Source organism: Penaeus chinensis, chromosome 22 (assembly GCF_019202785.1).
Source record: "Penaeus chinensis breed Huanghai No. 1 chromosome 22, ASM1920278v2, whole genome shotgun sequence".
In the NCBI taxonomy this organism is placed as follows: Eukaryota; Metazoa; Arthropoda; class Malacostraca; order Decapoda; family Penaeidae; genus Penaeus; species Penaeus chinensis.
Genome location: NC_061840.1, coordinates 27,446,166 through 27,472,665, shown reverse-complemented (window position 1 = coordinate 27,472,665; position 26,500 = coordinate 27,446,166). Strand labels below are relative to the sequence as shown.

At 36.8% G+C, this 26,500-nt stretch overlaps 2 protein-coding genes and 1 long non-coding RNA gene across 4 annotated transcripts in view; 1 reads left to right on the top strand and 2 right to left on the bottom strand.

The window, feature by feature from the left end:
• The first annotated feature begins 2,616 nt into the window (after positions 1 to 2,616).
• On the top strand, positions 2,617 to 13,738 carry LOC125036806 (WASH complex subunit 1-like). The gene is made up of 11 exons (XM_047629662.1): positions 2,617 to 2,715; positions 5,242 to 5,401; positions 5,589 to 5,680; positions 6,040 to 6,180; positions 6,441 to 6,595; positions 7,653 to 7,779; positions 8,121 to 8,223; positions 9,341 to 9,741; positions 11,735 to 11,862; positions 12,258 to 12,329; positions 12,491 to 13,738. Exons 2-10 carry the CDS (start codon positions 5,254 to 5,256, stop codon positions 12,292 to 12,294), a joined length of 1,332 nt encoding a protein of 443 aa, XP_047485618.1. The 5' UTR covers positions 2,617 to 2,715; positions 5,242 to 5,253; the 3' UTR covers positions 12,295 to 12,329; positions 12,491 to 13,738.
• Positions 13,739 to 16,588: 2,850 nt separating this feature from the next.
• Positions 16,589 to 21,393, bottom strand: LOC125036807. The gene is made up of 6 exons (XR_007115916.1): positions 21,147 to 21,393; positions 19,417 to 19,516; positions 19,126 to 19,214; positions 18,691 to 18,855; positions 18,434 to 18,571; positions 16,589 to 18,181 (listed from the first exon to the last, which is right to left on the bottom strand). It is a non-coding gene; the product is annotated as an uncharacterized LOC125036807 (long non-coding RNA).
• Positions 21,394 to 24,767: 3,374 nt separating this feature from the next.
• The window catches only part of LOC125036881, a 3,573-nt gene continuing 1,840 nt past the window's right edge, over positions 24,768 to 26,500 (bottom strand). For both annotated transcript variants that reach the window (XM_047629813.1, XM_047629814.1), the window contains exons 3-6: positions 26,430 to 26,500; positions 26,102 to 26,266; positions 25,743 to 25,883; positions 24,768 to 25,324 (exon numbers count right to left, since the gene is read on the bottom strand). The exon at positions 26,430 to 26,500 is cut by the window's right edge and continues 21 nt beyond it. In XM_047629813.1, coding sequence (XP_047485769.1) covers positions 25,193 to 25,324; positions 25,743 to 25,883; positions 26,102 to 26,266; positions 26,430 to 26,500 — 509 coding nt within the window. In that variant the 3' untranslated portion in view covers positions 24,768 to 25,192. The remainder of the gene's footprint in view (positions 25,325 to 25,742; positions 25,884 to 26,101; positions 26,267 to 26,429) is intronic.

The following is a 26,500-nucleotide window of genomic DNA, read 5'->3' as shown; positions in this document are numbered from 1 at the left end:
ATTGAAAGTTTTGATAAAATTATGATTTAGAAACCGCTTCGAACGCCAAATAACGCCTCGTTTTCTGTTGTCGGTATAACTATTTTATTTTTAAAATACCTCAATATTATACTTTTCTGTAATATTTTTGCATAAGAATTATTTATTTTATAAATTAATATTATATAAAGTTTTTTAATTGCCATAAGACTAATTTTTCAATTAGTAGGCTTTGTGTTCTCTCCACCGAATCGGGCTTGTGTCGCCGAGAGCATGCTTTGGCTCTCGGACTTCTCACTTCGCTTAAATGATTTGAAGTAACATATTCTATTTAACAAGAGGCTATAAAAGGAAAGGATTCTAGTAATTATTTTATTTGGAACATTATATATTGCATACAATATCATTTTCATTCTACTCCTTTGTTTACATTGCCATATCTCCGACTGCGCCGTTCTCTAGTTTCTGTTACAACAATTCTGTTTATGTCTTCACATTTTTTCATGTCTCCAATCAGTCTTTCATAGTTTTGATTATGGCCAGGTATTAATGAACTTTTGGGTTTCCACATATCGATTTCATGCATATCATAGGCCAAGTATGCAAACTTCATATCTGTGGTCAGATGACGGAAAAAGGGCGAAAACAATCTCGCAAAACACTTGTTGGGAAATTAAATCTTTCACACTCAGATTACACAGTTTTTCTGCAGTGAAATTGTGCTTCTCCTTATTTTGGAATAGGGCTGATGTGTATGGCCATTTTTCACGAATTCCTCTTTTCAAGATCTTTGCAACTTCATCGACGTAATCATGATCAACAGCCAAGGGAAGAAGTGTACCATCTGCATTATACAGATGTCTGCTGATGGACGAGAAGTAGCTGCTAGGAAAGCCAAGTTCACAGCCAATCCTGGCATACCTCCTTGAAGTTTCAATAGCAGTTCTGAAAAGAGTAATTCCATTGCTGTTCACAGCAGAACGCCAGCACATGAAATGAACTTTTGCAAAATCAAAAATACTTCTGATTGTTCTTGGATTTTTTTTTCAGTGCTTTCATACACTTTATGGTGTTGTTCTTTATTCCAATCTTGGATTTATTGGGCAAATCACCATCACTAACTCCTTCCAGCTTGGTCAATATGGTGCCAATGGTCAGGCAGATGTGTAGGAGGGAACAAAAAAAAAAAAAAAAATCCCAGCCACCTGACACCAACTGGCAAAAGACATTTCTGCAATATCTTCACTGTTGCATATAAATGGGACTTCTGCATTGTTGGTCTGCTTCCATTTCAGTCTGTTAAATTCCCGTCTTTGCGCCTGATAATCAACACTTCCGAGTGATCCATTGCTTCCTTGTACTTTTGCATCATACCAATCTATATCTTCCTTGAGGATTTCTCGGGGTTGTTTCTTTGCCTTAAATGACACAATCACAGTTTTCGAGAATTTTGTCTTCAGTGTTACATTTCTGATGGAGTCGTAGTACTCTTTCTTTATTTTCTTTATTTTTTCTTTCATATACCAAGGTGATATGGTGTTAATGTCGAATTTGCTATACAGCACAGCAATTTCCGCCTGCAACTTGGATAAAATCTGAGATTCCGTAATAGTCAAATTATTGCATGGCAAGCTATCTTTTGAGCATCCTTTTAGTGTCTGGTTACCATGTCCTTTTAAGGCACAGTATCGAGCAAGAATGTCACTCTTCGTCAGTGGTCTAGGTGGCAAAACATCAATGGTACTAAACTCTTTCAGTATACGTGTATCGGCACTGCGCAAACCACCACGTCGAAGTGCCATATTGCCACTGACGAGATCGTCACTACAATATAGGCGAGCGAGTAATGTGCATTATTAAGGTAGCACAAGTTTATATGGAAATGCATAGTGACTGGGAATCTTTACGGAAGTCCCCAGGAATCATTCGCAATGACCTAAGTTACCCTATGTTTGATTCTGCCATAATGTCGGATGAACCGAAATGCCCTTCCGTGGGTCATGCGGGTCACAGCCAGGCTGGCGGAGGCCGCCGCACCTCATCCCAGCGCCGGAAATGGTATTATACTTTAATCAAAAATTGCGAATAGTAGATATATTATGATTTGTCTAATATTTTGCATGTCGTCATTTAAGCATAGTAGGCGCCTGTTTAGCAACTTGCTGAATGATTCTGAAAAAGTCGGATTTATTGAAACACCCTAACGCGCACACACACACACACACACACACACACACACACACACACACACACACACACACACACACACACACACACACACACACACACACACACACACACACACACACACACACATGTACACACATATTCTCATACATGCATACATTTATACGCCCATACACAATCCTCATACTTTATAATATTTCGCACACGTACTGATGAACTTTATATACGATTCTTCAATTTTGTAAATATTTATACATATTATCTCTTATAATATACGCACTGTTACCATCCTTAGGTTCTCTTTAATGTTAGCAAAATCGGCATAACTCTTTTTCATAGATATATATATGAATTTGTTCTATGCAAAAACTTTAGTCAGCAAATTTCAAAATTACTAAATCTATAATGTTTTTAGATTTATATAGACTATTTCATAGATAATAACAACCACACGAGGCTGGCAATACTGCACCTGAGGGGCGTTTGAGCAAGAGTCAGCTGATTTCTTGACAGCCAATTAAAGGAAGGATTTGGAATGACATAAATAAGGTTTGTTAAATATATTATGTTAGAAATGTAGGTTTATTGTTTGGCTACGGAATAGCCAAGATAGATCGTTATAGTAAATTCCTTTTGATGGTAATAACGACATTGATAACAAGGAAGTCCTTGGGCATTGCAATAGCAGTATTAGTATTTAATTGTAGTAAGCTGTCGTTTTAAATTTACTTACTGCAGGGTTGGTCTTTAGCTTGATAGCTGTGAAGTCCAAGAAATGTAATATGAGGTGTATTTTCCTTTTAACTCTGCCTGACCAATGAGCATTCTGAAGGCAGAAAGAAAACGAAGGTAATAGCCATTAGGAATGCAATGAAATGTTTGATTTTTTTCCCCCTAGTTATTTGTGAATCTATGCTCATGGTCTTCAGGTTTTACACTTTAGCAAAAGCAAGCCATTCACCATGTATGTTCTAGCATGGAAAAGTTTTTGACATTCTTGACAATGTATAGTAGGTTTAGTTTCATTTTCATACAGCCTTTTGGTACAAGGTAAACTTTGCTTGTTATGGATAGAGGAAATAAGAAACACTTCATCTATGGTATTTCTTTTGCTAGTTGGTGATAAGAGTGTTTTGCAACAAGTAATACTTTGGTGGGTATATTACAGGAAAATGTAATGAAACTATAATAAAGAAAGGGAAAACCTACACTCACTGATATTTGAAATAATCTGCACAAGCAAAGAATAATATCAGGGATAAAGAAAATAGGTTGCAACAAATGCCGCATGGAGATTAAGTCCATAGGGAAATGCACTAATTGGATGGGGGTCTGAGGGTGAAGCCCCTGAATTAGGAAGGTTTTTAGTTCATATGATGTTTGTGAATTTCCCATGAGTGGCTGGAGTAATACTTTCTTTGGAAAATAAGATTCACACATATTACAGTGTGAATATTTGAAACAAGGAATAATAATTGTAAGGTTGGATTGCTGTGTGGAACAAAAAAATTACATATAGTAATATAAGGTACCAGGCTACATAACTTTTTTTTCTGTTTCCTGCAGTCTTCGTGCACCCCACATCCACAGCCACAGTGTAAAACACTTGACACTACAGATGAGTGTTCATATGGAATGCAATATATCATAACTAGCATTTGCTCTCATTTGCAAGGTTTTTCAAATTGGCCAAGCAGAGTATCTCATTGATGATTATGATTAGGTAAACTTACTGCAATATCAGTTTTACAACAGTTTTATCCCACTACTCACTATTTTTGTAATGGCATATTTTATTTATAGTAAAAAAAACTCTTAGAAAGTTTCTCATAAAAGTGTATGTGTGCAATAAGTTTCAAGTTATTTCATTAATCCCACATTTGAAAAAACTAGACACAGGTGGTGACAAATGCAGAAATTTCCATTTGGGGTTTGTATGACATAATTTTTAATTTACACAATCAAAACAGGTGCATTTTTCCTGTAAGTAGGTACTGTTAAAAGAAGTTCCCAACTTTCTTTGAGCCGTTATGAGAACCAGCAATAGTAACTGTGGCTAGAAGATACCTCATCCTTGCATGAGCCATATCTACCATGTCTTCATTGGCTTGAAGATGTATCAGTCTTTACTTCTGCTACGTCTTTATTGCCAGAACTGGTGGATCTACTAATGTGATAATACTAAGTGATTTGTTTAGGTCCTATTGCATTTTCCTATTTTATCATGTAAAATGCAACTCTTGGCTGCAGCGTTTTCTTTATGTTTCAGTATACTATACTTGACATGGGTTTTTGTTTTTCTACTTTAGTTCAGCTTTGTACTATTTTGTTATAAGCAATTTTCCCCCTCTCAGAAACCTCAAAATTGCCAGAAGTGGTCCCAGAATCGTAAGCTAGATCAATATAGACTTAGTCTCAGGAAGGTGCAGTTTAACATGCCTTAACCTTTTAACCCAAGAACTGAGGAGCTATAAGACCTGACCATGGAGTTTCAAAAGGCAAAAACTATGTTATTCAAGACCGAACTTTAGTAAATGCATCCCAAAAGGGAGGGTTAAATATCTGTTGATTCATTAATACATTTTCAGCACTTAGTATGAGTTAAAAATATTGTATGATTATTCTCTATGTCAAATTTAACCCATTGATATCAGTAGGGCATATATATATGTCAAATGCCCAATGTGATTTTATTTTACTAATTTTGTTAACACTGATGGCTACAGAAGTGCTGTCACCTGATCTGACCAATTTACCCCATTTACTCTAAACAAGCTGACCAATTTACTATATTATTGTTTAGAATATGAAAATTAAGTTATTACTGGTACTAATATTCCCAAAAGGAATACAAGAAATGAAGTAAACAAATGAGGTCCTATAGCTTTAGTAATTGACTTCCTATTGACTTGGTGCCAATGGGTAATGCATTGAGCACTGGCCATTGTCAAGTAAAATGGATCACTTCAGGTGATTTATGACCTCAAGTTGCATGCCGTTCAGATGTCTGTAGATACGATGTCATTTTTGAGAATAAATGAATAAGATTCTAATCTGGAAACCTTTTTTTTTTAGCTCCAAGAAAGCATGAAGATGGGTCAGCATCAGCATATTATCCCCCTACTGCCAGCAGACCAGAACAGGATATCTACTGTAAACAACTGTGTGGATGTTCTCCTTCATCTCGAGAAGGTTGTTGACGATGTTTTTAATTCCATAACATCACGGCTCAATGGTATGTTAATTTCCTTTTTTTTTTTTTTTTTTACCACAGTTCTTATACTGGTCTGCTTTATCACATGAATGTATTCTGTTTATAATTCCAATTTGTAGTTCTGTTTGTTATATACATATTTTGATGTTATGTAAAAATGATTTTCATTCTCATTTTATCTCTATATTTACTTCCTCATCACCTCCAGAAACAACAGTTCGTTTACAGGACTTGAAACAAAGGGCAGCTAATGCTCAAGCCAAAGTAGATAAGCTAACTGGGGCTACCAAGGCAACACAGGTAAAATGTTTCTATACAAGATTACTAATTATGATGCTTTTATATTAGTATGATAGCCAGAAGTATTTTACATTTTGCTTGAATTGGCATGTAATTAGTTAATAGACCATAAAGAAAGAAGCATTTAATATCAACCTATCATTCTTCAGATTTGAAACATTCTTGCTTTTCCTGATTCATTTCATTGGCTTAATCTCATAGTACAGCTTTTTTCTGCATTTATGGAAAGGAATTGTTAGAAATGATGAATGAAACCTGAATTTTGTATATGTCTGCAGATGTTATTTAACAAGAATTTACAACTGCAAGTAGTTTTAAACCAATATATTAATACAGAATAATATTTTCATTTGACTTAGGTGTTTTCAAGTGCTCAGTACCCTGGAGGAGAGAAATATGTGCCTTCTGCTCCACTTCATAAAGGAGAAAATCCAATAGAGTTTGTCTCCACCCCACTGAAGATAAAGGAAGGCTTTGTACACAATCAAGAAGCTTTGCAGGTAGTAGAAGTTGACAAGATTTTTTTTTTTTTTTTTTTTTCTGTTAAACATGGGGCTCTGAAGGGATGCTTACCTTGATCAAGATTTGTGTAGTATTTGCTTCTTACTTTTTTATATTAGTGGGATTAATCTACAAAACTAGAAGCGAGTTACCAGTATAATCTCTTACTAACGAATAAAATTATCATCAAAATGTAGAAAAAAAACAAAAACAGAGTAGCTTTCGAATGTGTTTGAATGATACCACATTATCCTTATAGGAAAAGCTGCAGTTCTACCATGTACGGGAGAGGCGTGGAGCTTCAGGAAAGATAAAGGGCTTGGAGGATACAAAACAGGAAGATGGCTTAGGTAGACTACCACCCCACCTTTCGTCAGTCTCTTCCCTGCTTCTGTATAACACAACCCATAATCCGTAAGTACTTGGACCAACTGCAAAGTTTCTCTCTTTCTCCTTCTCTCTCTTTTTTCTCTCTCTCTCTTTCTCTTTTGCTTTCTTTCTCTCTTTCTCTTTTGCATTCTCTCTCTTTCTCTTTTGCTTTCTTTCTCTTTCTCTTTTGCTTTCTCTCTTTTTCTCTTTTGCTTTCTCTCTTTTTCTCTTTTGCTTTCTCTCTCTTTCTCTTTTGCTTTCTCTCTCTCTCTCTCTCTCTCTCTCTCTCTCTCTCTCTCTCTCTCTCTCTCTCTCTCTCTCTCTCTCTCTCTCTCTCTCTCTCTCTCTCTCTCTCTCTCTCTCTCCCCCTCCCTCCCTCCCTCCCTCCCTCCCTCCCTCCCTCCCTCCCTCTCTCTCTCTCTCTCTCTCTCTCTCTCTCTCTCTCTCTCTCTCTCTCTCTCTCTCTCTCTCTCTCTCTCTCTCTCTCTCTCTCTCTCCTCCCTCCCTCCCTCCCTCCCTCCCTCCCTCCCTCCCTCCCTCCCTCCCTCTCCCTCTCCCTCCCTCCCTCCTTCCCTCCCTCCCTCCCTCCCTGCCTCCCTCCCTCCTTCCCTCTCCCTCTCCCATTCTTTCTCTCTCTCTCCCATTCTTTCTCCCCCTCTCCCACTCTCTCTCTCTCTCTCTCTCTCTCTCTCTCTCTCTCTCTCTCTCTCTCTCTCTCTCTCTCCTCTCCTCTCCCTCCCTCCCTCCCTCCCTCCCTCCCTCCCTCCCTCCCTCCCTCCCTCCCTCCCTCCCTCTCCCACTCTCTCTCTCTCTCTCCCTCCCTCTCCCATTCTCTCTCTCTCTCGCTCCCTCTCCCATTCTCTCTCTCTCTTGCTCCCTCTCCCATTCTCTCTCTCTCTCGCTCCCTCTCCCATTCTCTCTCTCTCTCGCTCCCTCTCCCATTCTCTCTCTCTCTCTCTCTCGCTCACTCTCCCATTCTCTCTCTCTCTCGCTCCCTCTCCCATTCTCTCTCTCTCTCGCTCCCTCTCCCATTCTCTCTCTCTCTCTCCCCCTCTCCCATTCTCTCTCTTATATTCATATAATGTGTCTTTATATTTCACAGCTACAAAAAGTATATGGTGCTGGATCCCCTTGGTGTGGTGTCTGGTACTCGTGGAGAAGGATCAAGAAGCAGATCTGACACTACAAATTCTGGACCTACTTTGCATGATGCACCAGCAACTTTACAGGTGCGAAAAGACATTTCAGTTTGTTTTCTTTAGATTATTCTTTTAGGAGTATGGATGTAAAAAATGTATTACATGTATTGGTTCATTACTTGTATGTGTTTCTGTGTGCATGTATGTATGTTTATGTATGATAAATAGATTAATGAATAAATTACACACACACACACACACACACACACACACACACACACACACACACACACACACACACACACACACACACACACACACACACACACACACACACACACACACAAAAAAAAAAAAAAAAAAAAAGCAAATTGACACATATATATGAATAATATAGATACCTATTTATATATATATTTTTTTTATCACAGGATGGAGATCAAGGGCTAATTGCAAAGGATGAATACCAGTACCTCCCAGATTTATCAGACCTCCCTGATCTAGATCTGCCCATGGAATTACCCTCTCTCCCTGGTCAGTGTTTCAGTTAAATATAACTGTATTAGTGTGTGAGCATGTGTGCTATGGCTCTCTTGCTCATGTTTGTTTCTTCACAGATAATTACTTATTTTTTCCCTTTTTTTTCTATTTCCATATTCATGAAAAATAGTTACTTATTGTTTTCCTCTTTATCCATGGCAATTAAAAATGATTATACTGTAAAATCTTAACCCATTGCCACCAGGAAAATGTGGTAGTCACTGTAGTGCTGTTTTGTGAAATGTAGCTACACATAGATGGCTTCACAATTGCTCAGTTAGTCTTATGTAACCTCAAACTGATATCCACATATTACTGTAATATACTGTATTATTTTCTGAGATCATTATATGTTCTTTCTTCCAGTTCAGGTTAAGGCGTGTAGATTTTCATTGTCAATTTGTTCACATACACACATTCCATGCACATTGATTTGGCCTGCCATACTAGAGGAGTGCTGGGATCAAGTCTTTGGCCAGTTATGTTCTAAACCATCATAACTTATGCTTAATAGTAACAATTGAACTGATAGATATATACCAATTACCACCAATTGTGCACCAGAATATATACCTCTGTATTATGAAGGAAATATAAATGTACTTTAACCATTGAAGACCACTTACTCAGGCCAACTTGCCTTCTAACATAAATAACCCTATTCTTTTTTTACTAGAAAGGGGTTTGGATGGTGTAGTGCTCTTTCATGGCTTTGAAATATTAGAGAGGGAGGGTCGGAGGGAAGAGAAGACACTCAGACAAGCAGGAGAAGGCCCAGTAGGGTAAAAGGAGGTATAGGAATAGGAGGGGAGAGCTCTCTCTTAAAACTGGAGGAAAGTTGCCAAACAGTACCAGATGAGCTAGTTTATATTCACTTCATGCCATTTGTACCAACATAGAGTTAGGAACATATCTCCAGTTTTTAAAAGTTTTACTGTACTATCATTTGTGGCATTTTTATGTATATATAGATTTTTCATCCAGTTAATTTGTGTATTTTGAAATTATTGTAAATTAACATATTGCCTATGTGAAAAAAGGATTTTTTGTTTTTTTCATATTACTTTTTTATTAGCACTTTCTCTGATCGGTGTTTTTTTGTTTTTTTCAGGTATTGCCAATGATCTCCTCTATGATGCTGATATTGGACCAGCAATAGCACCATCAGTTGGGATGCCTGATCTACCAACATTTTCCTTGGAAGGACCAGACACACAAGTTACAGCAGCAACCACTTCCCTGGAACCTCCTCCACCACCTCCACCGGATGTGACCTCAAACACTCAGCCTCCACCTCCACCACCCCCAGCTACCACTTCTCAGCCTCCATCACAGATACCACCTAATGGTAGTAGTGTTGCTTCACCTCCGCCACCTCCACCCGCTCCTCCTGTGAGTGGAGCCCCACCTGCTCCTCCACCGCCACCTCCTCCTCCGCCTCCTCCTCCACCTCCTCCAGCCCCATCAGCATCCGCTCCCGGGGACACTAGTGGAGAATCAGCAGCACCAAAGGTATCATTTACTATCATACTGTTAGGGAAGGGATTTGTCGGTCAAAAAGGCATGGATTAGTTTAGGATATGTAAAAAATATTTTGAGGTTCCACTAGCACGGTAAAAATGGAGAAGGTGGGTAGACAGAATTTTGCTTATTGCTAGGAACTGATTGACTTATTATTTATTTACTTATTCATTTAGTAATACCATTGGTTTCTCATGTCATTACCAAGTTTCCTTCAAAATCAATAAAAGATATCCATAATATTGATAATACAAATATTGTCAGTTTCATCTTCTACCAGTTTTCAATATTATTTCATTCAAACAAGCAATTATCAATCAGAAAGAAACTGTATTTGTATGGCTATAAAACTATGAAATACTAGTTATGTTCTGCCTATTAATAAACAGCCTTTTTAAATTCTTACCATAAAAGAAACCACAGTTGACACAATATCTTGCCATCCACAAGTACAAAATTCTGTAGTAGAGAATAATGTGGTTTCTTCTTCATCTAACTCATTGGTGCCGTTCACATGCACCGTCCTCTGTAGTGTTGTTTTATTCATTTTGTTTATACATAGATGGCTACACAAGAATTTATAAGACTTACTTGATCACACTTATTTATCCCATCCCCTAAGTTTTGTAAAATGAAAAAGTCTTGATGTTTATTATTATTATTATTATTATTATTATTATTATTATTATTATTATTATTATTATTATTATTATTATTATTATTATTATTATTATTATTACTACTACTACTATTATTATTACTATTATTATTACTGTTACTGCTATCACTACTATTATTATTACTGTTACTGCTATCACTACTATTATTATTATTATTATTATTATTATTATTATTATTATTATTACTCTTATTAGTACTATTATTATTATCATTATTATTATGTAGTAGTAGCAGTATCATTGTAATTGACATTATTAGTACTACTGCTGTTATTATTGTTATTATAACTACTATCATAATTGATGATCCAACCCTGTGTGTTACTGCTGCACCACAACAGCTGCTACTGTCTTAATTATTATTGAAAAAAAAATACTCTTCATGAAAATTCAAGGAATTCTTCAGGAAGACCTAGTTATTGTATCCTTGGTGACTAAACACTTAGGGAGCCACCAGTGTGTAAACAAAATTGACAAACTATACAACAGTGATAGTCATGTACATAATGATATTTAAAAAACTGAAATCTGGTGAAACACCTTTTTTTTTTTTTCTCAGAGCAAACAATACCGACATAGTCATTCATTGTCTTTTAAAATTTAGTCAATAGATTAATTGTTTTTGACTTAAGCAGTAGTATGTTCAGCTTAAAATCAATTAAAGATTATTATAAAATTGTATTCACATTTTTTTTATATAAGAGTGAACGTATAATCAGATCATTATTAACCGTGGGATTTCTATTATATTTTATTATATTTTTTAACATATAAGTAACATTGCCATGAGATAACTTTTTGAAGACCTTTTGATATTCTTTGATAAGACTTATTGTTAGGACAATACATCATCTCTTCCTACATATGTCAGTTAGCAAAACAAAGAGAATATACAAATTGCCAAGAAGGAGGTAAGTGAAATCTGCTTCCCCTTGGCATGTCATGGAAGTGTACAAGGCGTTGGACACTGACACTGAGAGCTCCACTCCATTTAAGCATAAAAGACTCCCTGTACTGTTGCCATTACTATATCTCCGTGTCATTTGTGAACTGAAATATTCAGGGGCAGATTGAACATCAGTCAACGAATGAACTTCAACACAAGATCAGATGAGTTTTGACCAGCACATCAATCTGTTTCCAGTTCAATTAAATTTCTTCTGTTCTCTTTCTCTCACTTATTCACTTCTCTGCCACTCTCTCTTGTTTTGAACCCTATTAGTCCCCTTCACTGTTTCAGTTGTGCTCTTCTTTCCATTATACTCTCTCATTCTCTTCTTCACTCATTCTTTTCCATTGTGCAGGGCGTTCCTGAGGTGGTGACAACTGATGCCCGCAGTAACCTCATGAAAGCTATCAGGAGGCAGGTGGGGCAGGAAAAGCCAAACTTCGCAGTAGCAAAGAACGGAAAAAGGAGACCAAGAAGAAGGAGGTGAGTGGAGGCTTGAAATCAAAAGTTGAAGGCTGTCTGCTGCCCTTAGGCATGACATGCAAGAACATACTAACATTGACAGTCCAACTTCACTTCAGGGCTTTTTATTTTAGTGTTTAGATTTGTTACTGTCAGAGTTATACCATTGTTGTTATCATCCACATTATTATTATTATTATGCAGTATCTATCTTGTAGGTATTATTGTTATGATATATGTTAAAGTATCCAAACATTTCTGCTGTAAGTTAAGAATTATTCCTAAATTTATGTCTGTACCTTGAGTCTACTACTGTCAAAAATACTTGATTAATATAGTATAAAAACTGTCATTTTAGAATTATTCTTCAAGAGTGGTAACATATTGTATGATTTCACATACTTTTTGCTTTATAGGCTGCTCCAGCAGCAGCTACAGGTGGTGACCTCATGAGTGATCTTTTCAGCAGACTATCCCAAAGACGAAAAGTATGTAATGGTGGAATGTTGATGAGAACTTGTTTAAATAGTTTTGTCCTGAAATATGTGTTTATATGATCATTTTATGACTATTATCCATTATGACAGTTGAGCTGTAGCCGAGCAAAACACTGGTAACATCTTTACTAATTGCTATATTGCCTCTGAAGGGTATATCAGGAGCTCCAAAGCCTGTGACTGATGAAGCAAAAAATCCAGGAAGAACTGAGGGTTTGTCAACAATGGAGAAGATGGCGGCAATCATACCCCCACCACCTCTTAGTGAGACCAACGAAGAAGAAAATAATGCAAGCGATGGTGACTGGGACTAATAAGCTCATGGCTAATTAGATCACTGACTTTGGATAGGGGGTCATTTGTGAATATACAGATTTATATTATATTTATACTGATGATATGAATGGGATGTATTCATGTATGGATTAGAATACACAAAACAACCGTGATATATTTTATTGCAGAAAATCATGGCTAGTTTGATTTTGAACCCATTGATTATTTCCTGTTTCAGTATTTTTTTCATATTTATATTTATTTATTTATTATTATTTTTATTTTTTATTTATTTATATTTTTTTTCCCCTTTAATTTCATGAAAAACAGGCTGATTATTTTACAATTGTGATTTTTGGATAAAGCAATTATACTAGTTACCTCAGCTATTTATGAATAAGTAGTCCAAGAATATCTGTTTTATTGATTCAGAATGACAATGTAGAATTATGTTTCCTTCCTATACCTTGAATATTAAAGAATAGCTTTAGTCTCTGAACAAAAGATCAGACAGCTGAATATTGTGCAAATTTAAACATTTATGTTATCAATAGAATCAAAGGGACCAATCATTGTGATCGTAGTATTTATTCTTATATTTTCTATCTCTGTTTTCATGTATTTTTTTATTGTAAGTCACAGTTGTTTGCATAGTCAGATTATGTTTGTAATGTATTACCCTATATTTCCATCCCTAATATATGAAACCAATTAAGTTATACATACTCTTTCCTGCAGACTGTGATGCATGATTATAGCATAATGTCCATTGCACTGGATATGTCTTAAATAATGCATTGCTAAAGAAATCACACTTGACTTTCAGATCTAAATTTTGGCTAATAGTAACTTGACCTGTTTCTGTCCTATAATTTCTGTCAATGCATATTCTTAAATTTGTTTATTTTTCACCTTTCTACCTGAAAATTCAGTGAGATTATGTTATAACTCTTGGGCCATGATTATATCAATTCCAGTGTAAACAAAATGTTGCTTATTGCTTAAATGCAAATGAACTTTGGGATATTGATAGGAAATATCTCAGTGCAAGTTAAAAGAAATACTCCTGTATCATATCTTTGTCTACAGTGTAATGATTTATGAAATTAAAATCAGGAAATATGCTTATAAATATGATTATTCTTTTTTTTTTCTCTCTGATTATCTCTTATCATTTTTTTTCTGTTATGCTTCCTACCCTTAGTCTGTAGTAAACACTTCCTCTCATGCTAATTTAGACCAAAAAAACCCTAAATTGAAGACAAACCATGCTTATGAAGAAACTTCTACATAATTTAACTCATCCTTTTACAATTTTAAAGCTCTACTGTCTTGTTATTGAGAGAAAAATACATTTTTTCCAACCAATATCTAGAACTTGCTTCTCGATGCCTACACCATTTCAGAGATGGTTGGGCTGCAGTTTAACCCAAATCCGACAGGCATGCCCCTGTGAGTTTACTTTATTAATTGTTTTAACACATTGATGGCTACACTTGTACGAAGTCACCAATGAGCTTGTTACAAGTACTCCCTGTCTTGCCTGTTTACTCTTTTCTTTGATTTTCTAAACTATTTTATGTTGTCTTATATTGCTGTTACTAATGTCAATAACATTATTGTAGTTATAATATCTACAATAAAAATAACTCCATTGACATTCTAGCATTGAGAAAAAAACAAACAAAAAAAAAACAAGCAAGCAATTCAAGGAAAGGTGAAATCAGGTAAGGTCTATTAATCTGGCTAAGCACTACCAGACACATCTATGTGCACAGCCATTTCACAAAGAAGTATAAAAAATGGGCACAGCATTCTCCTAGTGGCATGAGTTAAACATATTTTACAAACTAAGACTTTGTCAATATGGTAGGAAAATTGTCTGCCAATACAGGACATACAGATGAAACATTGAATATATATTGTATTATCTTAGAATTCTACAACTGTGTTGGGATCATTTTTGCCACCTCAGATGTTAAACACTGTATCCTGTGGAAGCTAGTGAGGAATGAGCTATCAGAAGCCACCAGAAATCATCAGTAAAATTTCTAAAGTTAGTTAGATCACACATATCCTAATACTTTCATCCCCGAAAATCCTAAGCTTTGATCTCCATCCTTTCATGGTAATAGATGTCATAATAGTTTCAAACCAATAATTAACCAATGGGACTAATGCTGAGGAGGGTGCATGCCACATGAACTTTGTTTCCAGCCACAAGGACCTTTCCTTGTGAGCTTCCAGGCAGGTTCAATTAAAATCTCAAGAGACTCTGATATGATGGCAACAGTGTCAACAAAGTCAAAGTCAGTGACACTGATATTGCTCAGTATTTCAGTACATTAACTTAGGAAGATAACTTCACCTATTATTCAATCTATGTGCATGCTGAAAAGTGTTGGTGTGAGAACACAACCCTGTCTCGTCCTGAATTCACAGGAAAGATGGCAGCAGGTAGGGTTGTTATGAATCCAGTAATAATTGTTAGAATTCCTCAAAGTCTGAGGATCTTAAGTGATGCAGAGAGAAGAATGCCTTCTCAGGGTCAATATAGGCTGGAGCAGCTTACACTTGAACTACCAGTGGACTCTACAATGACTCAAAGTCCAAGGATATGGTCTATTGTAAATCTGCTAAGTGATTTCTAATTGCCCTGTCACTGCTGCCTCAATAGGTAGTCTCTGATATGACTGAGAATGTTTGAGAGCTAGTCCTTGCTTGGTATGCTAGGCATGCCAACTCCTATTCCTATTCCAAAGTGGGATGACCACATCCCTCAGCAAGTCTGGGTAAGGTTGCCCAACTGCTTGATGGCAGCCAGGGCAGCATGCAATCCACGTACCATGGAATCACAGCCATACTTCAGTAGTTCAGCAGGGATGCTGCAGATACCCACCACTTTACCAATCTTCAGATGAGATTGCTTTTCTTACTTTTGTCAGGATAGGAAGCAAGGTCTAGAGAAGTACTTCTTTAGACCTTGGGTATTAAGCACTGGAACCTCGCACCATCCAGTCCAAGATAACTATTGGTGGCTCAACCAGAAAACTACTCCAAATACTCAGCCCAAAGCTCTCACACCCCAGTGAGATCTGAGATGACGAAGGAACTACAGTCGGTGTCATGAGGGATTTTATGTTCAGCAGCTTTCTTGGGGTTTGTAAGCTCGAAAGTTATTTATTAAGAAATGTTTTTTGACATCATTAGCAAGATTCCTGATATGCTGCTCTTTATCCATCCTTGGCAGAGTCTGGGATCAGTCCAAGCTTCAATCTCATGTAAGTGAACAATGCAACATGCATCTGTGGTCTCCAGCATTACCAGTGAGATAAAGTTCTGCCATGTTCTTAGATGGTTACTAATAGACTCATAAATTCCATCATATATTTCGCAACTGGCAGCACTAGAGGGTCAGAATGTATAGTACTGTGATACGATTGGAGATAGTCACAACAAAACCCCGAACACACTAGCGTGGTCACTGGACGGACAGGTGGACCCAAGTGGTAACCGAATAAATTCATTATCGGTACCACATAACTTATTAACCTTGTGATGGATCCTCCAATAAGTGCTGACAAGGATGTGGTTGATCTCCTTGGCAACATTACCTGCATTATTGATGTAGGTCGAACATTGCAGGATGAAGTACGATACCAGAAATCAAGAAAGCATCAGTCCATGGGATATCGAAAAGCCCAGTGAAGAAGCTTTGGGAACCGACAAACATGTAGCCATCTCAATCACAGCTGGATATCACATAAGAGTCATCCAGGGTATAACTCGATTTTTTTTTTTTTTTCGTCTGCCACGGAAGCTAGGTTTTGTAGAATAGTGGTTATCCGGCAATTTTACACTCGAGACCCCCCTTTCGAGCTTGCGATACTTCCACGACCCCCAGCATCACGCGTTCCATCTATTACTTTTCTAACTGCACATTTTTAGTCTAAAAGGGAAACAAAAATCATGGATCTGAACGTGTTTTATTTCTTTAGTTGCAGTACAACTTTATAAGGAAGACATGCCTTCATGTTATCTTCAGAATAACTAGCAAAAATACCTATTTTTTTTCCAAGGTTACGCAACTCCTGGCGATTGGGAACCACTGATGTAAAACATCTTTTCTACATCACTTTAACATGCATCGGTAGGAATGTGCATATCAATAAAGTCATATAAAACCAAACAAATGTTTTGGTCTCCGTATCATTATTGACTTGTCGACTAGAGTTACTTCTACTGGAGGTTAAAGTGTACTGGAGTTACCTGAGGCTACCCCCTCTGTGAGTGGTGAAGGTCGTTACAGCCTGATCAATAATGGGTGTAACCATCCTTGCTAATTATGCCACTGCCCGTTCTCTCGCCTCTTAGGGGGTGGTCACCTCCATCTAGAGTAGTTTAAGTCACCTCGATAGAAATGGCAGTTCCGCCACCCTGACAAAGATTACATGTTCTATGCCCCAGCCTGGATGGCCCGTCTCAGGCTGAACATAGCTCTGGTGTTGATGTTATGGGTACATGAGGAATTGGTGAAATTCTTAAAGCTTTGTTATATCAGGACGTTTAGGTTCGCCAGGTTGCTGCAAACTTCTGTTATTAGTTTATGTAATATTATATTATACAAAACCTTGGTACGTGAATTATAAGAAGTTGTATAATTTTGTTGCCTGAAGCATGAGCATTTTTATTATATGTAGTTTTCCAGTTATATATAGGCTACATCTGCTCAGCTCTATACATCCATTTGCCCCATTTAATATCCGTATTCCTTGATCCTCTTTTCCAAGTAACTATCTTCGCTTCGCAGTGGTATCTAAACTTAGCTAAGGTGTCCTTTTTAGTGCATATAAGTGGGTGATGTGCTACTTGGCCAGTTTGATTTTTGTTTCGTCAGAGCTCGGACATCACGGCGTTGGAAAAACAAATTTATTACATATTGTCTAATAACTTTTGTACTTGCAAGTCGGAAACAGAGATAAGTGTTTAGCTGCTTAGCAGTCCAACCGATGTAGGAGACGTTTTATTAAAAAAAAAAAAAAAAAAAAAAAAAAAAAAGTTTAATGCAATTGTTTCGTTCAAATTTAATATTTTACTCTCATCTACGTGTCATGGAAAAAAAATGTCGCTTCTGTCATTTTTTTGAAGGCTGGTATTACATGTCGTTCATCATCAAAATTAGTGATAACTGTTCTTTAACAGAGTTAAAGTGTGCTCTACATAAACATGTGGAATAATAATTTAACAGACACATTCAACCGTTATGAAAGTAGACAGTAATAGTAAGAAGAATGTGCTATCGAATGAGAAAAAAAAATCGAATAACACAGCCTGAATATCATTGTGCTTTCGCTAGAAGTCACATTAGTGAAACTTGAACAACTCACAAGAAAGGAATCCATAACCAACTAAAATATCGAAAGACAAGTGGCAATTTACAAGCTAGCGTCAAACAGACTGAGCCCCACGCCTGTGGGCATCAGACCCGTTGCAATGGTCTGGTAGCTCTTCAATTCGTACATCCTTTCGGCCTCTTTGGCAAGACCCTCCTCAAGGAAATGGCAGATCTAGAAGAAAAGGATAATTTCTTTATAACTCACGAGAATATGCAAAGTTCACTGTTTGGCAAACGCGGAGCATGGAGAAAAGGAAACGAATCACAAAGGACAGTATGGGATAACCACGTCCAAGATTTTAAATCAGTCAACCAGTTCTCTTGCCTAATAGCTATTTCATTATCAAATGTGATGAACTCTAGACTATATGTTAATTTGAAATTTAAAAAAAAATCGATCTACAAAACAGATGTTGACCCTTACCTCTGCGTCTTTAATGCAAACTTTCTTCATGAGCCTGTTCCTTATATTAAATTTCTTCGAAGAATCTTTATGGATCTTTTTCAAACTCTCCGGCATATCGTCGTTCTTAATTTCATCGTTGGAGGTACGAAGATGACCCTATAGGAAAGAAATGCATTCAAAGATAGTTGATGGACTAAACGACCCTGATGCATTACTTAGCAGTTATTAACAATTTGCACGAAAGACCTGAACTATTCAAGGGGAAAAAATCTCACCTTAGCCTCTACTTTCACTTGGTCTCTGAAGTCTCCAATCTTTCATCCACGTTGCATGTACTTCTTCAATGTGTCAAGTCCTTCTTCCCATTCCTTGTCGCTCATTTCCTTCAGGTATTTTGCCATACCTGGGCGCTCCCAGTACTGGCTGTCATACTGCTTACTCTGGGTAGGAAAGAAGTTTATTATATCAGTCCATCTATATTTGTGTGTGTGTGTGTGTGTGTGTGTGTGTGTGTGTGTGTGTGTGTGTGTGTGTGTGTGTGTGTGTGTGTGTGTGTGTGTGTGTGTGTGTGTGCGCGCGCGCGCGCGTGTGTGTGGTTTACATACTGTATTTACAATCATAAATATTACTACACTGCACTATGCACATTGCCCAACCAAGATATCGTAGCTATAACATGGAATCAATAACTAAAGTATTTCCAGACTTACAGTAAACAGATAAGTCAGTCAATCTTGCAGTTGTTTGTTCATAAGGTTTATCATTTTCTTCCCATCTACTGTCTCTGGGAAACGTTGATCTGTAAAAAGAAGACACGTTGAAATTCAATGAGATTTTTAAATTACACAGTCAACCGTCAGAGAAAGACGCATAAACCTACATCCATAAAACAACCACTTCATCGAAGAAAAAAAAAAAAAAAAAAAAAAACCACCTTGAATGCCAAAGGTTAAAATAAACAAAAGCCATGTTTAACAACCCCATTTGCAACTGCCGGTTACCTCCATTCGATCGTTGACGTTCATTTGCCTCTGATGACTGTGCACGGAGGGTCACCAAAGCCACAACCGCCACATAGATGTTGATGAACAGTATCCGCATCTGCAACAGAATGCAATAGTAATCAAGATGGTGAGAGTGATTATTAACTGTTTGTAATATATATATATATATATATATATATATATCATACATATGTGTATATATGTATATATAAGATATATGAATAATATGTATATTTAAATCACAGTATAAATAATACACATTTACAATTAGTCCTATTGAGTAATTGGTGAAATACTGACTTTAATATTTAAAATATTTTAAAATGATGGTAAAAATGGTACAAAATAAAGATTAATCATATAGAGTTCACATTAATGCCAATAAGTAATAAATAACTAACAGACTGTAATATCAATAATATTTTAAAATCATAGTAAAATTAATACCCATACGTAAAAATCATCTTATTTAATCAACAGCATTACTAATGGTTGTTATTCTAAAAACACGTATAATAATGATAATAGTATTCTTGATATGCCCTATAAATGCAACAACAATAACAACACAAACAATAAAGAATATTAATTACGGTGATTCACCTCTCCACAGCCGCCTCGACGTAACTAAATAAGGCTGGGTTAAATAGACGAGCGTTGTTATCAGTATTCTGGTTAATGACGTATCTCTTTCTACACGTTGGTCATTTGTATTTAGTGGACGAATAAAATGTGATATTAAGAAAAAAATCGTGTTGATTAACTTATCTTATGTCCTGGAAATACAAAGGTGTAAGACTAAATAATGTGTATATGTAGAGAGTATAGATGTATACATAAATACATATCCACATACGCGCGTGCGCACACACATACACACGCGCACACATAATATATAAACACTTACATATATAAACATACATACATACATACGTATGTGTGTGCACTCACACATGCGCGCGCACACACACACACACACACACACACACACACACACACACACACACACACACACACACACACATGCACAGGAATACGCATATAGAGATTTGTTTTATTATATTTTATTTAACATTTACATATATCTGTAATATATAAACATAATATATATGTACATTTATATAACATAGATAGATGTAGATTTAAATTTATATGTGTTACGTCTAAAGTTCGAAACACTATCTTCTCCTACATAACCGCACATCTTGCTTAAACATTATTTATCTATAAAATTTTATGAATTTATTTTGCTTGTCATTTGTCATAATAACGCATTAGTGAGTGCGCAGTCGCATGAATCCTTGGCATCCCCCCCATCATCAAGTTATCACGTGATCCCCCCCCCCCCCCCTTGCCCATTTCTCCATTGCAGCTTCGCGTCGCTTTTCATTAACGCTCGGATTCAAGGGAGTTTAAGATGGTCAACCTATTGTGTAGCCATCTGCTCCACAGTTCAACATTCACATGAAAATACGGTTGTAAAATCTTAAGCAAATCACAGTTATCAATCTTTCGACGCTTGTGTTTATCAAGGGGCTGTAATGCTAGATAAGGATGATGATCTGGCTGAATGAATCTTCTCCAGAATGCGATAACATGATAATCATTCGAATGAGTAAGATCGAATGTCTTTCATGTTGAGAGAGCCTAGATGTCTTGGTAGGAATGTTAATATTATATAGTCTGACTTGGATGCTAGAACACAGGTGAAAGGTCTGTAGACTCACTGTGTGTTACTGTTGTCATACGAATGCTGTTGTTAGAAGGGTATCGCTGATTACAAGTGCAGTTGGGGCATCTTCAAAATCGTCCGAATGCTGACAGTGGATCCGAGGTTAGGCAACCGATCAGGAAACTGGGGTCTTGCAGAGTTCAGTTTTGCCAATTCGCTGCGACACTACACTGAGTGTGCAACAGCGTTCCCGGCCAGAGTGAGGAGGGTACTGAGGTCCAAGAAGCAAGCCCTGAGAACCGACCCACTCTCCCCGGGCTGACTGCCAGGGCCTCCCTCATCCACTCCCGCACACCTCGTTCACCACCCTGCACCAAACTTTACAAAGGCCTGGGCGTGCTTATTATACACTTGAAGAAGTATATTCATCATAACCAATGAAGCCCATTATGTGGACATTACCTCCCATATCTGTGTTGAATTGTCCTGTTGTCCTCAATCCTTTTGCGCGAAAAACAAAACAAACACACAGAGGAAAGCCCCAGAGAGTTATAAAGATGCGGAGAAATTCGAAACTCATATGGCGGGAATACCCACAACCTTCATGTGTGTGCTGCCCTGCTTGTCCATGAGAAGACAGTGTGATCATAGACGGAAAAAAAACTCGACGACTGCTAATCTCGTCCATTTGAAACGTTCCTGACCAACGCCTAAACATACAGGCCTTGTCCCTGACTGTCTCTCACTGAGCGTGCGTAGCGAGTTGAGGCAACTTATGGGGATGGATCAATGCACCTTAGGACTAAGGAAGGGAAGCTTTGAGGTCAGCAGGGGAAACGCATTAATCACAGGCTAGCCAACTGTATTTCATCTCCCTAGTGTCCAGGATTTAGCGCACACATATACATGTATATATGTATAACCAAACTTCTTCATAATTACCATGGTTACTGACAACCCATGAACTCCACCGTTACTTGAATGTTAATACATATACACCTGACAGTGTAAATGCATACATATATATATATATATTGTGTGTATGTATATTTATATATATATATATATATATATTGTATATATATATATGTATATATTGTGTGTATGTATATTTATATATATATATATTGTATATATGTATGTGCGTGTGTATGTATATGTATATATATGTATGTGTGTGTGTGTGTGTGTGTGTGTGTGTGTGCATATATACATATATATTTATGTGTGTGTATGCGCGCGCGCACGCGTGTGGTTACGTATGTAATTTTCATAATTTACACATTTACACTAATTAAATTCAGCCAGATGTCACATAAATACCAAAGTCTCTCAAATGTGTACATGAACATTTTCTGTAACAGAACGCATGACAATAATAATGGCTCTCATGGGCCGAGTCCTTGGACATGGCATTAGACGAATTGTTGGGTTTTTTCATATTTTACGCATCATCTTTTATATACCAACTTTTGCCTTAGGCTCGAAACTGTTGAATCTGCGCTCCGTCGTTCCCAAATAACTAAGCTATAGATCTGATACTAGCAAGATTTTTTTTTTTTTCTCCTGACTTCCTGAAGTGGGTTGACGTCATTGGCCCGGCATAATCTCATGGCCCCTTCATTAATAGAACAAATGCGCACTTCCTCGCGAGGGTCACCTCTAGACGGGCGAGTTCCTGAGAAAGGCATTACACAAAACAAAGCCTTTGAAATACATGACAGTAGTAAGTTCGGTTTTAAATACTCCTCCTTTACTAATTCCAAAGCTATTGCCTTACTCTCTCCTTTGTAACAAACAATGATAAGTATTGTTGATGGTAAGTCATCATTTGGAAGATTTTTTATGAGCTGTCGATAGACGTAGGAACTCGATTAGACATGAAAGAGGTTTCCACAATGAATGCTGTGGATTTGCGCCCTCGTTGAACTCCATGATATCAGCATTTCAGAAATATTTTGGCGAACACTGCAAGTTGGCACCGATCCCATTTTCAGGTTTGTTTCTTGGCAAAATGTTATGAGTATATTGCTTTTTCTACTTTGATTCGCCATCTTACGGTCTTCACTTTACGGAAATATCAACACTAATAATGATTATTATTTTTTATTTATTTATTAATTTTTATGTACCAAGGGGCAGAAATATGCGCAGAAAAACAGATAGGAAACAAGCTATATAAACATAAACATATTAAACAACTAGTAAACTAACAAGCAATAGCAATAACAACAAAAGAAGCAAATATAGAATAACAAAGGACAAGTTCAAGTACAGGTGAGTTAGGAGGACTGGACCAATGTCAAGATATATTCTTAGGGAAAATAAAACCAATCAGGTATTTCATTAATTTAATCCAAGATATAGGCCTTTAAAAATGTGTTTATACTCTTTTACTTTGTGGAATTTACATCTGGTTTGTTACAAAACTAAAAAGTATGTATGTCAATTGTACCTGATAACCAAACATGGATTCCTATGCTCTTCCATTGTGTAATTTCTAGTTGTTCAAGATATTCTCCTTATATTTATATTATATTATAGTGAAATGATCATCTCCATTACTCAGTATATTTCACCGGAGTATTTCAGTATATTGTATACACAAATCAATTACATTAACCGTAGGTCCGGGTCTTTATATTAAAAAAAAAAAAAAATGGACATGCAAAGTCCGGAATAGTGATACAGGTTATCAAATATAGATGGTGCAGGTGGGCTATAAAAAAAAAAAAAAAAAAAAAAAGATATAATCAGCACTAAATGATCAACTGGCAGTACATCGTGTATAGAAATACACGATGGACTGCCATTAGATGGTTTAGTGCTGATTATATATATATATATTTTTTTTTTTATAGCCCACCTGCATCATCTAAATTTGATAACCTGTATCACTATTCCGGACTTTGCATGTCCAAAATTTCTTTTGAAAATAAAGACCCGGACCCATGGTCAGGATTCGTAATCTGGGGTCCAAAGGGGTCCCTGGATGCTTTTTAGGGGATCAGTGATGATCATATAGAGATTATCATTACTTTTTGCACAAAAGGGAGTAGTTTTAAATTGTTTACTGTAAGTTTGATAATATTTCGTATCTTTCATATTTGTGTGAGACAATCAATTCCCAATATATAAAGTACTTTATATAGATTATAGATTTGTAGTGTTTATGTGAATTTTTTGGGGGAAGGAGGCCCATTGATTTTATTAGATTCCTAAAGGGATTCGTGATTCTAAAAGGTTTAAGAACCACACCTCTAGATGGAATCAGTGTATTTCTTCGAATCATATTTTCAGCCTAAATTACTTGAACCAAGTGCACTGTCGCATATGTTGAAAAGGTATATAAATGAAACGAATAAATTTCCAAATTAAATGTAACTAATGCTTGTTGTGGTTATAACACCATCAGAATCACAAGGGGAAGCCATCATGGCCGTTTGCCCGAGAGGTCTCCCGAAGGTACACAAGTACACAAGAGGTGCATCTAGATAACCTATCACTCAGGGAATACGATGTGCCAAATGGTTACCTCAGCCAGTCTCTGGGACTATGGGCACCTTTACCGACTTCCGCCTTAAAAAACTATACTGACCTTTTGGTTATACTACAATATTCTGGCTGCACAATTGAAAATAATATATTACTGACAAAGTAGGAATTAAAATAGACATAACTTTCTCTGTTTTATTTTCTAGATCATACACATAACATATTCTAGAAGTTTTCCCTTAACGGATGGCTTTTGGAAATTGTTGTGACAAAAGGATATATCGTTGTAATGTAGAGTCTACGAGACAATTCCCGACATACTGACAAGGATTTCTTCATAATATAACTTAAATAATAGTGACGATGAATAACATATATTTCCCTGCATTAATATACAGGATATATATTACATTTAACTAGGCATGAAAAGACAACTGCTTCTAAAATCAAGTCTTAAGAAAAACAAAATAATTACCCAGACCAATGCAAAATCTGGGAACAAAGTGAAGTCGGAAATCAAGGCTCACACTTCACGGAATTACAAGCTCGCACAATACAGTATGGACATAATGTCAAGGAAAAATAAAGATGAAACCCGTGAGTGCGTTACAGGGCCGCGTCGAAGACGTTGACAGCGACTCCAAGTGGCTTCAACTTCTCCAGGTTTGTGCTGTGAGTCTTCAATTCGTAGATACGAGCGACGTTCTTCTCCAGCTTGTCATCGAGATAGTGGCAGATCTACAAAGAGACAATTGTTACTTCTTTGTTAAAGTCGTGGTCGAAGTCAGTCAAATCAGTCCGTCGGTTAATCAATCAATCAATTAATCTCTCTCTCTCTCTCTCTCTCTCTCTCTCTCTCTCTCTCTCTCTCTCTCTCTCTCTCTCTCTCTCTCTCTCTCTCTCTCTCTCTCTCTCTCTCTCCATGAGTGTGTGGGTGAAAGTGTCTCCGTCCGTGTCTGTCTTGCTCAGTTTTCATCACTTCTTTTTATATACATATATATTCAAGGTGCCCTCGTGAGGCAATATACACTCTCAAAAAACTCATTCATTTAACTTCGGATTATGCTAAGTATATAATGTTTTGTATTTTGGTAAATTACCAGTATTAACATCAATATAAAAATCAATAATAATAAAAAAACATCCAACATCCTACCTCGTAATCAACACTGTTCCCTGTCCTTAATTCATCATGGTTCATTTGACTGAACTTGGCTTCGGCGTCCCTAATCAAGTTCGTGAAAGTTCCAAAATACTTCTCGAATTTATCTTCACCATTTTCAAGTGTCAGCTCTCCCTGGAACGAAAGAAAGAGAAAAAAATATGTACTAAGTGTTTTCATTCTTTGAGATCGATATGGCATGTAAATATTCTGAAAGGGAAGAGTGACAGATATAGCGAATTGTATATCCTACAAGACATTCTATTGTGATACAAGTGTTGAGATAATGCTATGATTCTGGTCCGTTAACACATTTCACGTAGAATATAGTGTAACTCCACCGTTGTCCTCACCTTGCCCGACACAACCAGTTTATCCCTGAAATCGGCGATGTTTCCTTCTCTCTGCATGTATTTCTTAAGGAAGTCAAGCCCTTGTTCCCACTCGAAGTCGCTGGCCTCCATCAGGTATTTGGCCATACCAGGGCGCTGCATGTACTGACTATCATACTGCTTGCTCTGAAGAAACAAGATGGCGGCTATTTAGTCCAACCACATTTACAAAAAGACTAAACTTATTCGTTAAAAACAGTCCTCCGAATCGTATTTTCGATTATGGCGCGAAAGTCCACGACAATTGAAGTATCACACAAAACAAGTACAAGATAAAATTCATACTCACTGTATAAAGGTATTTTAGAGAATCGCTGAAGTGGTTACTCATAATTTCTAAAAACTTTCCTGCCGCTCCCG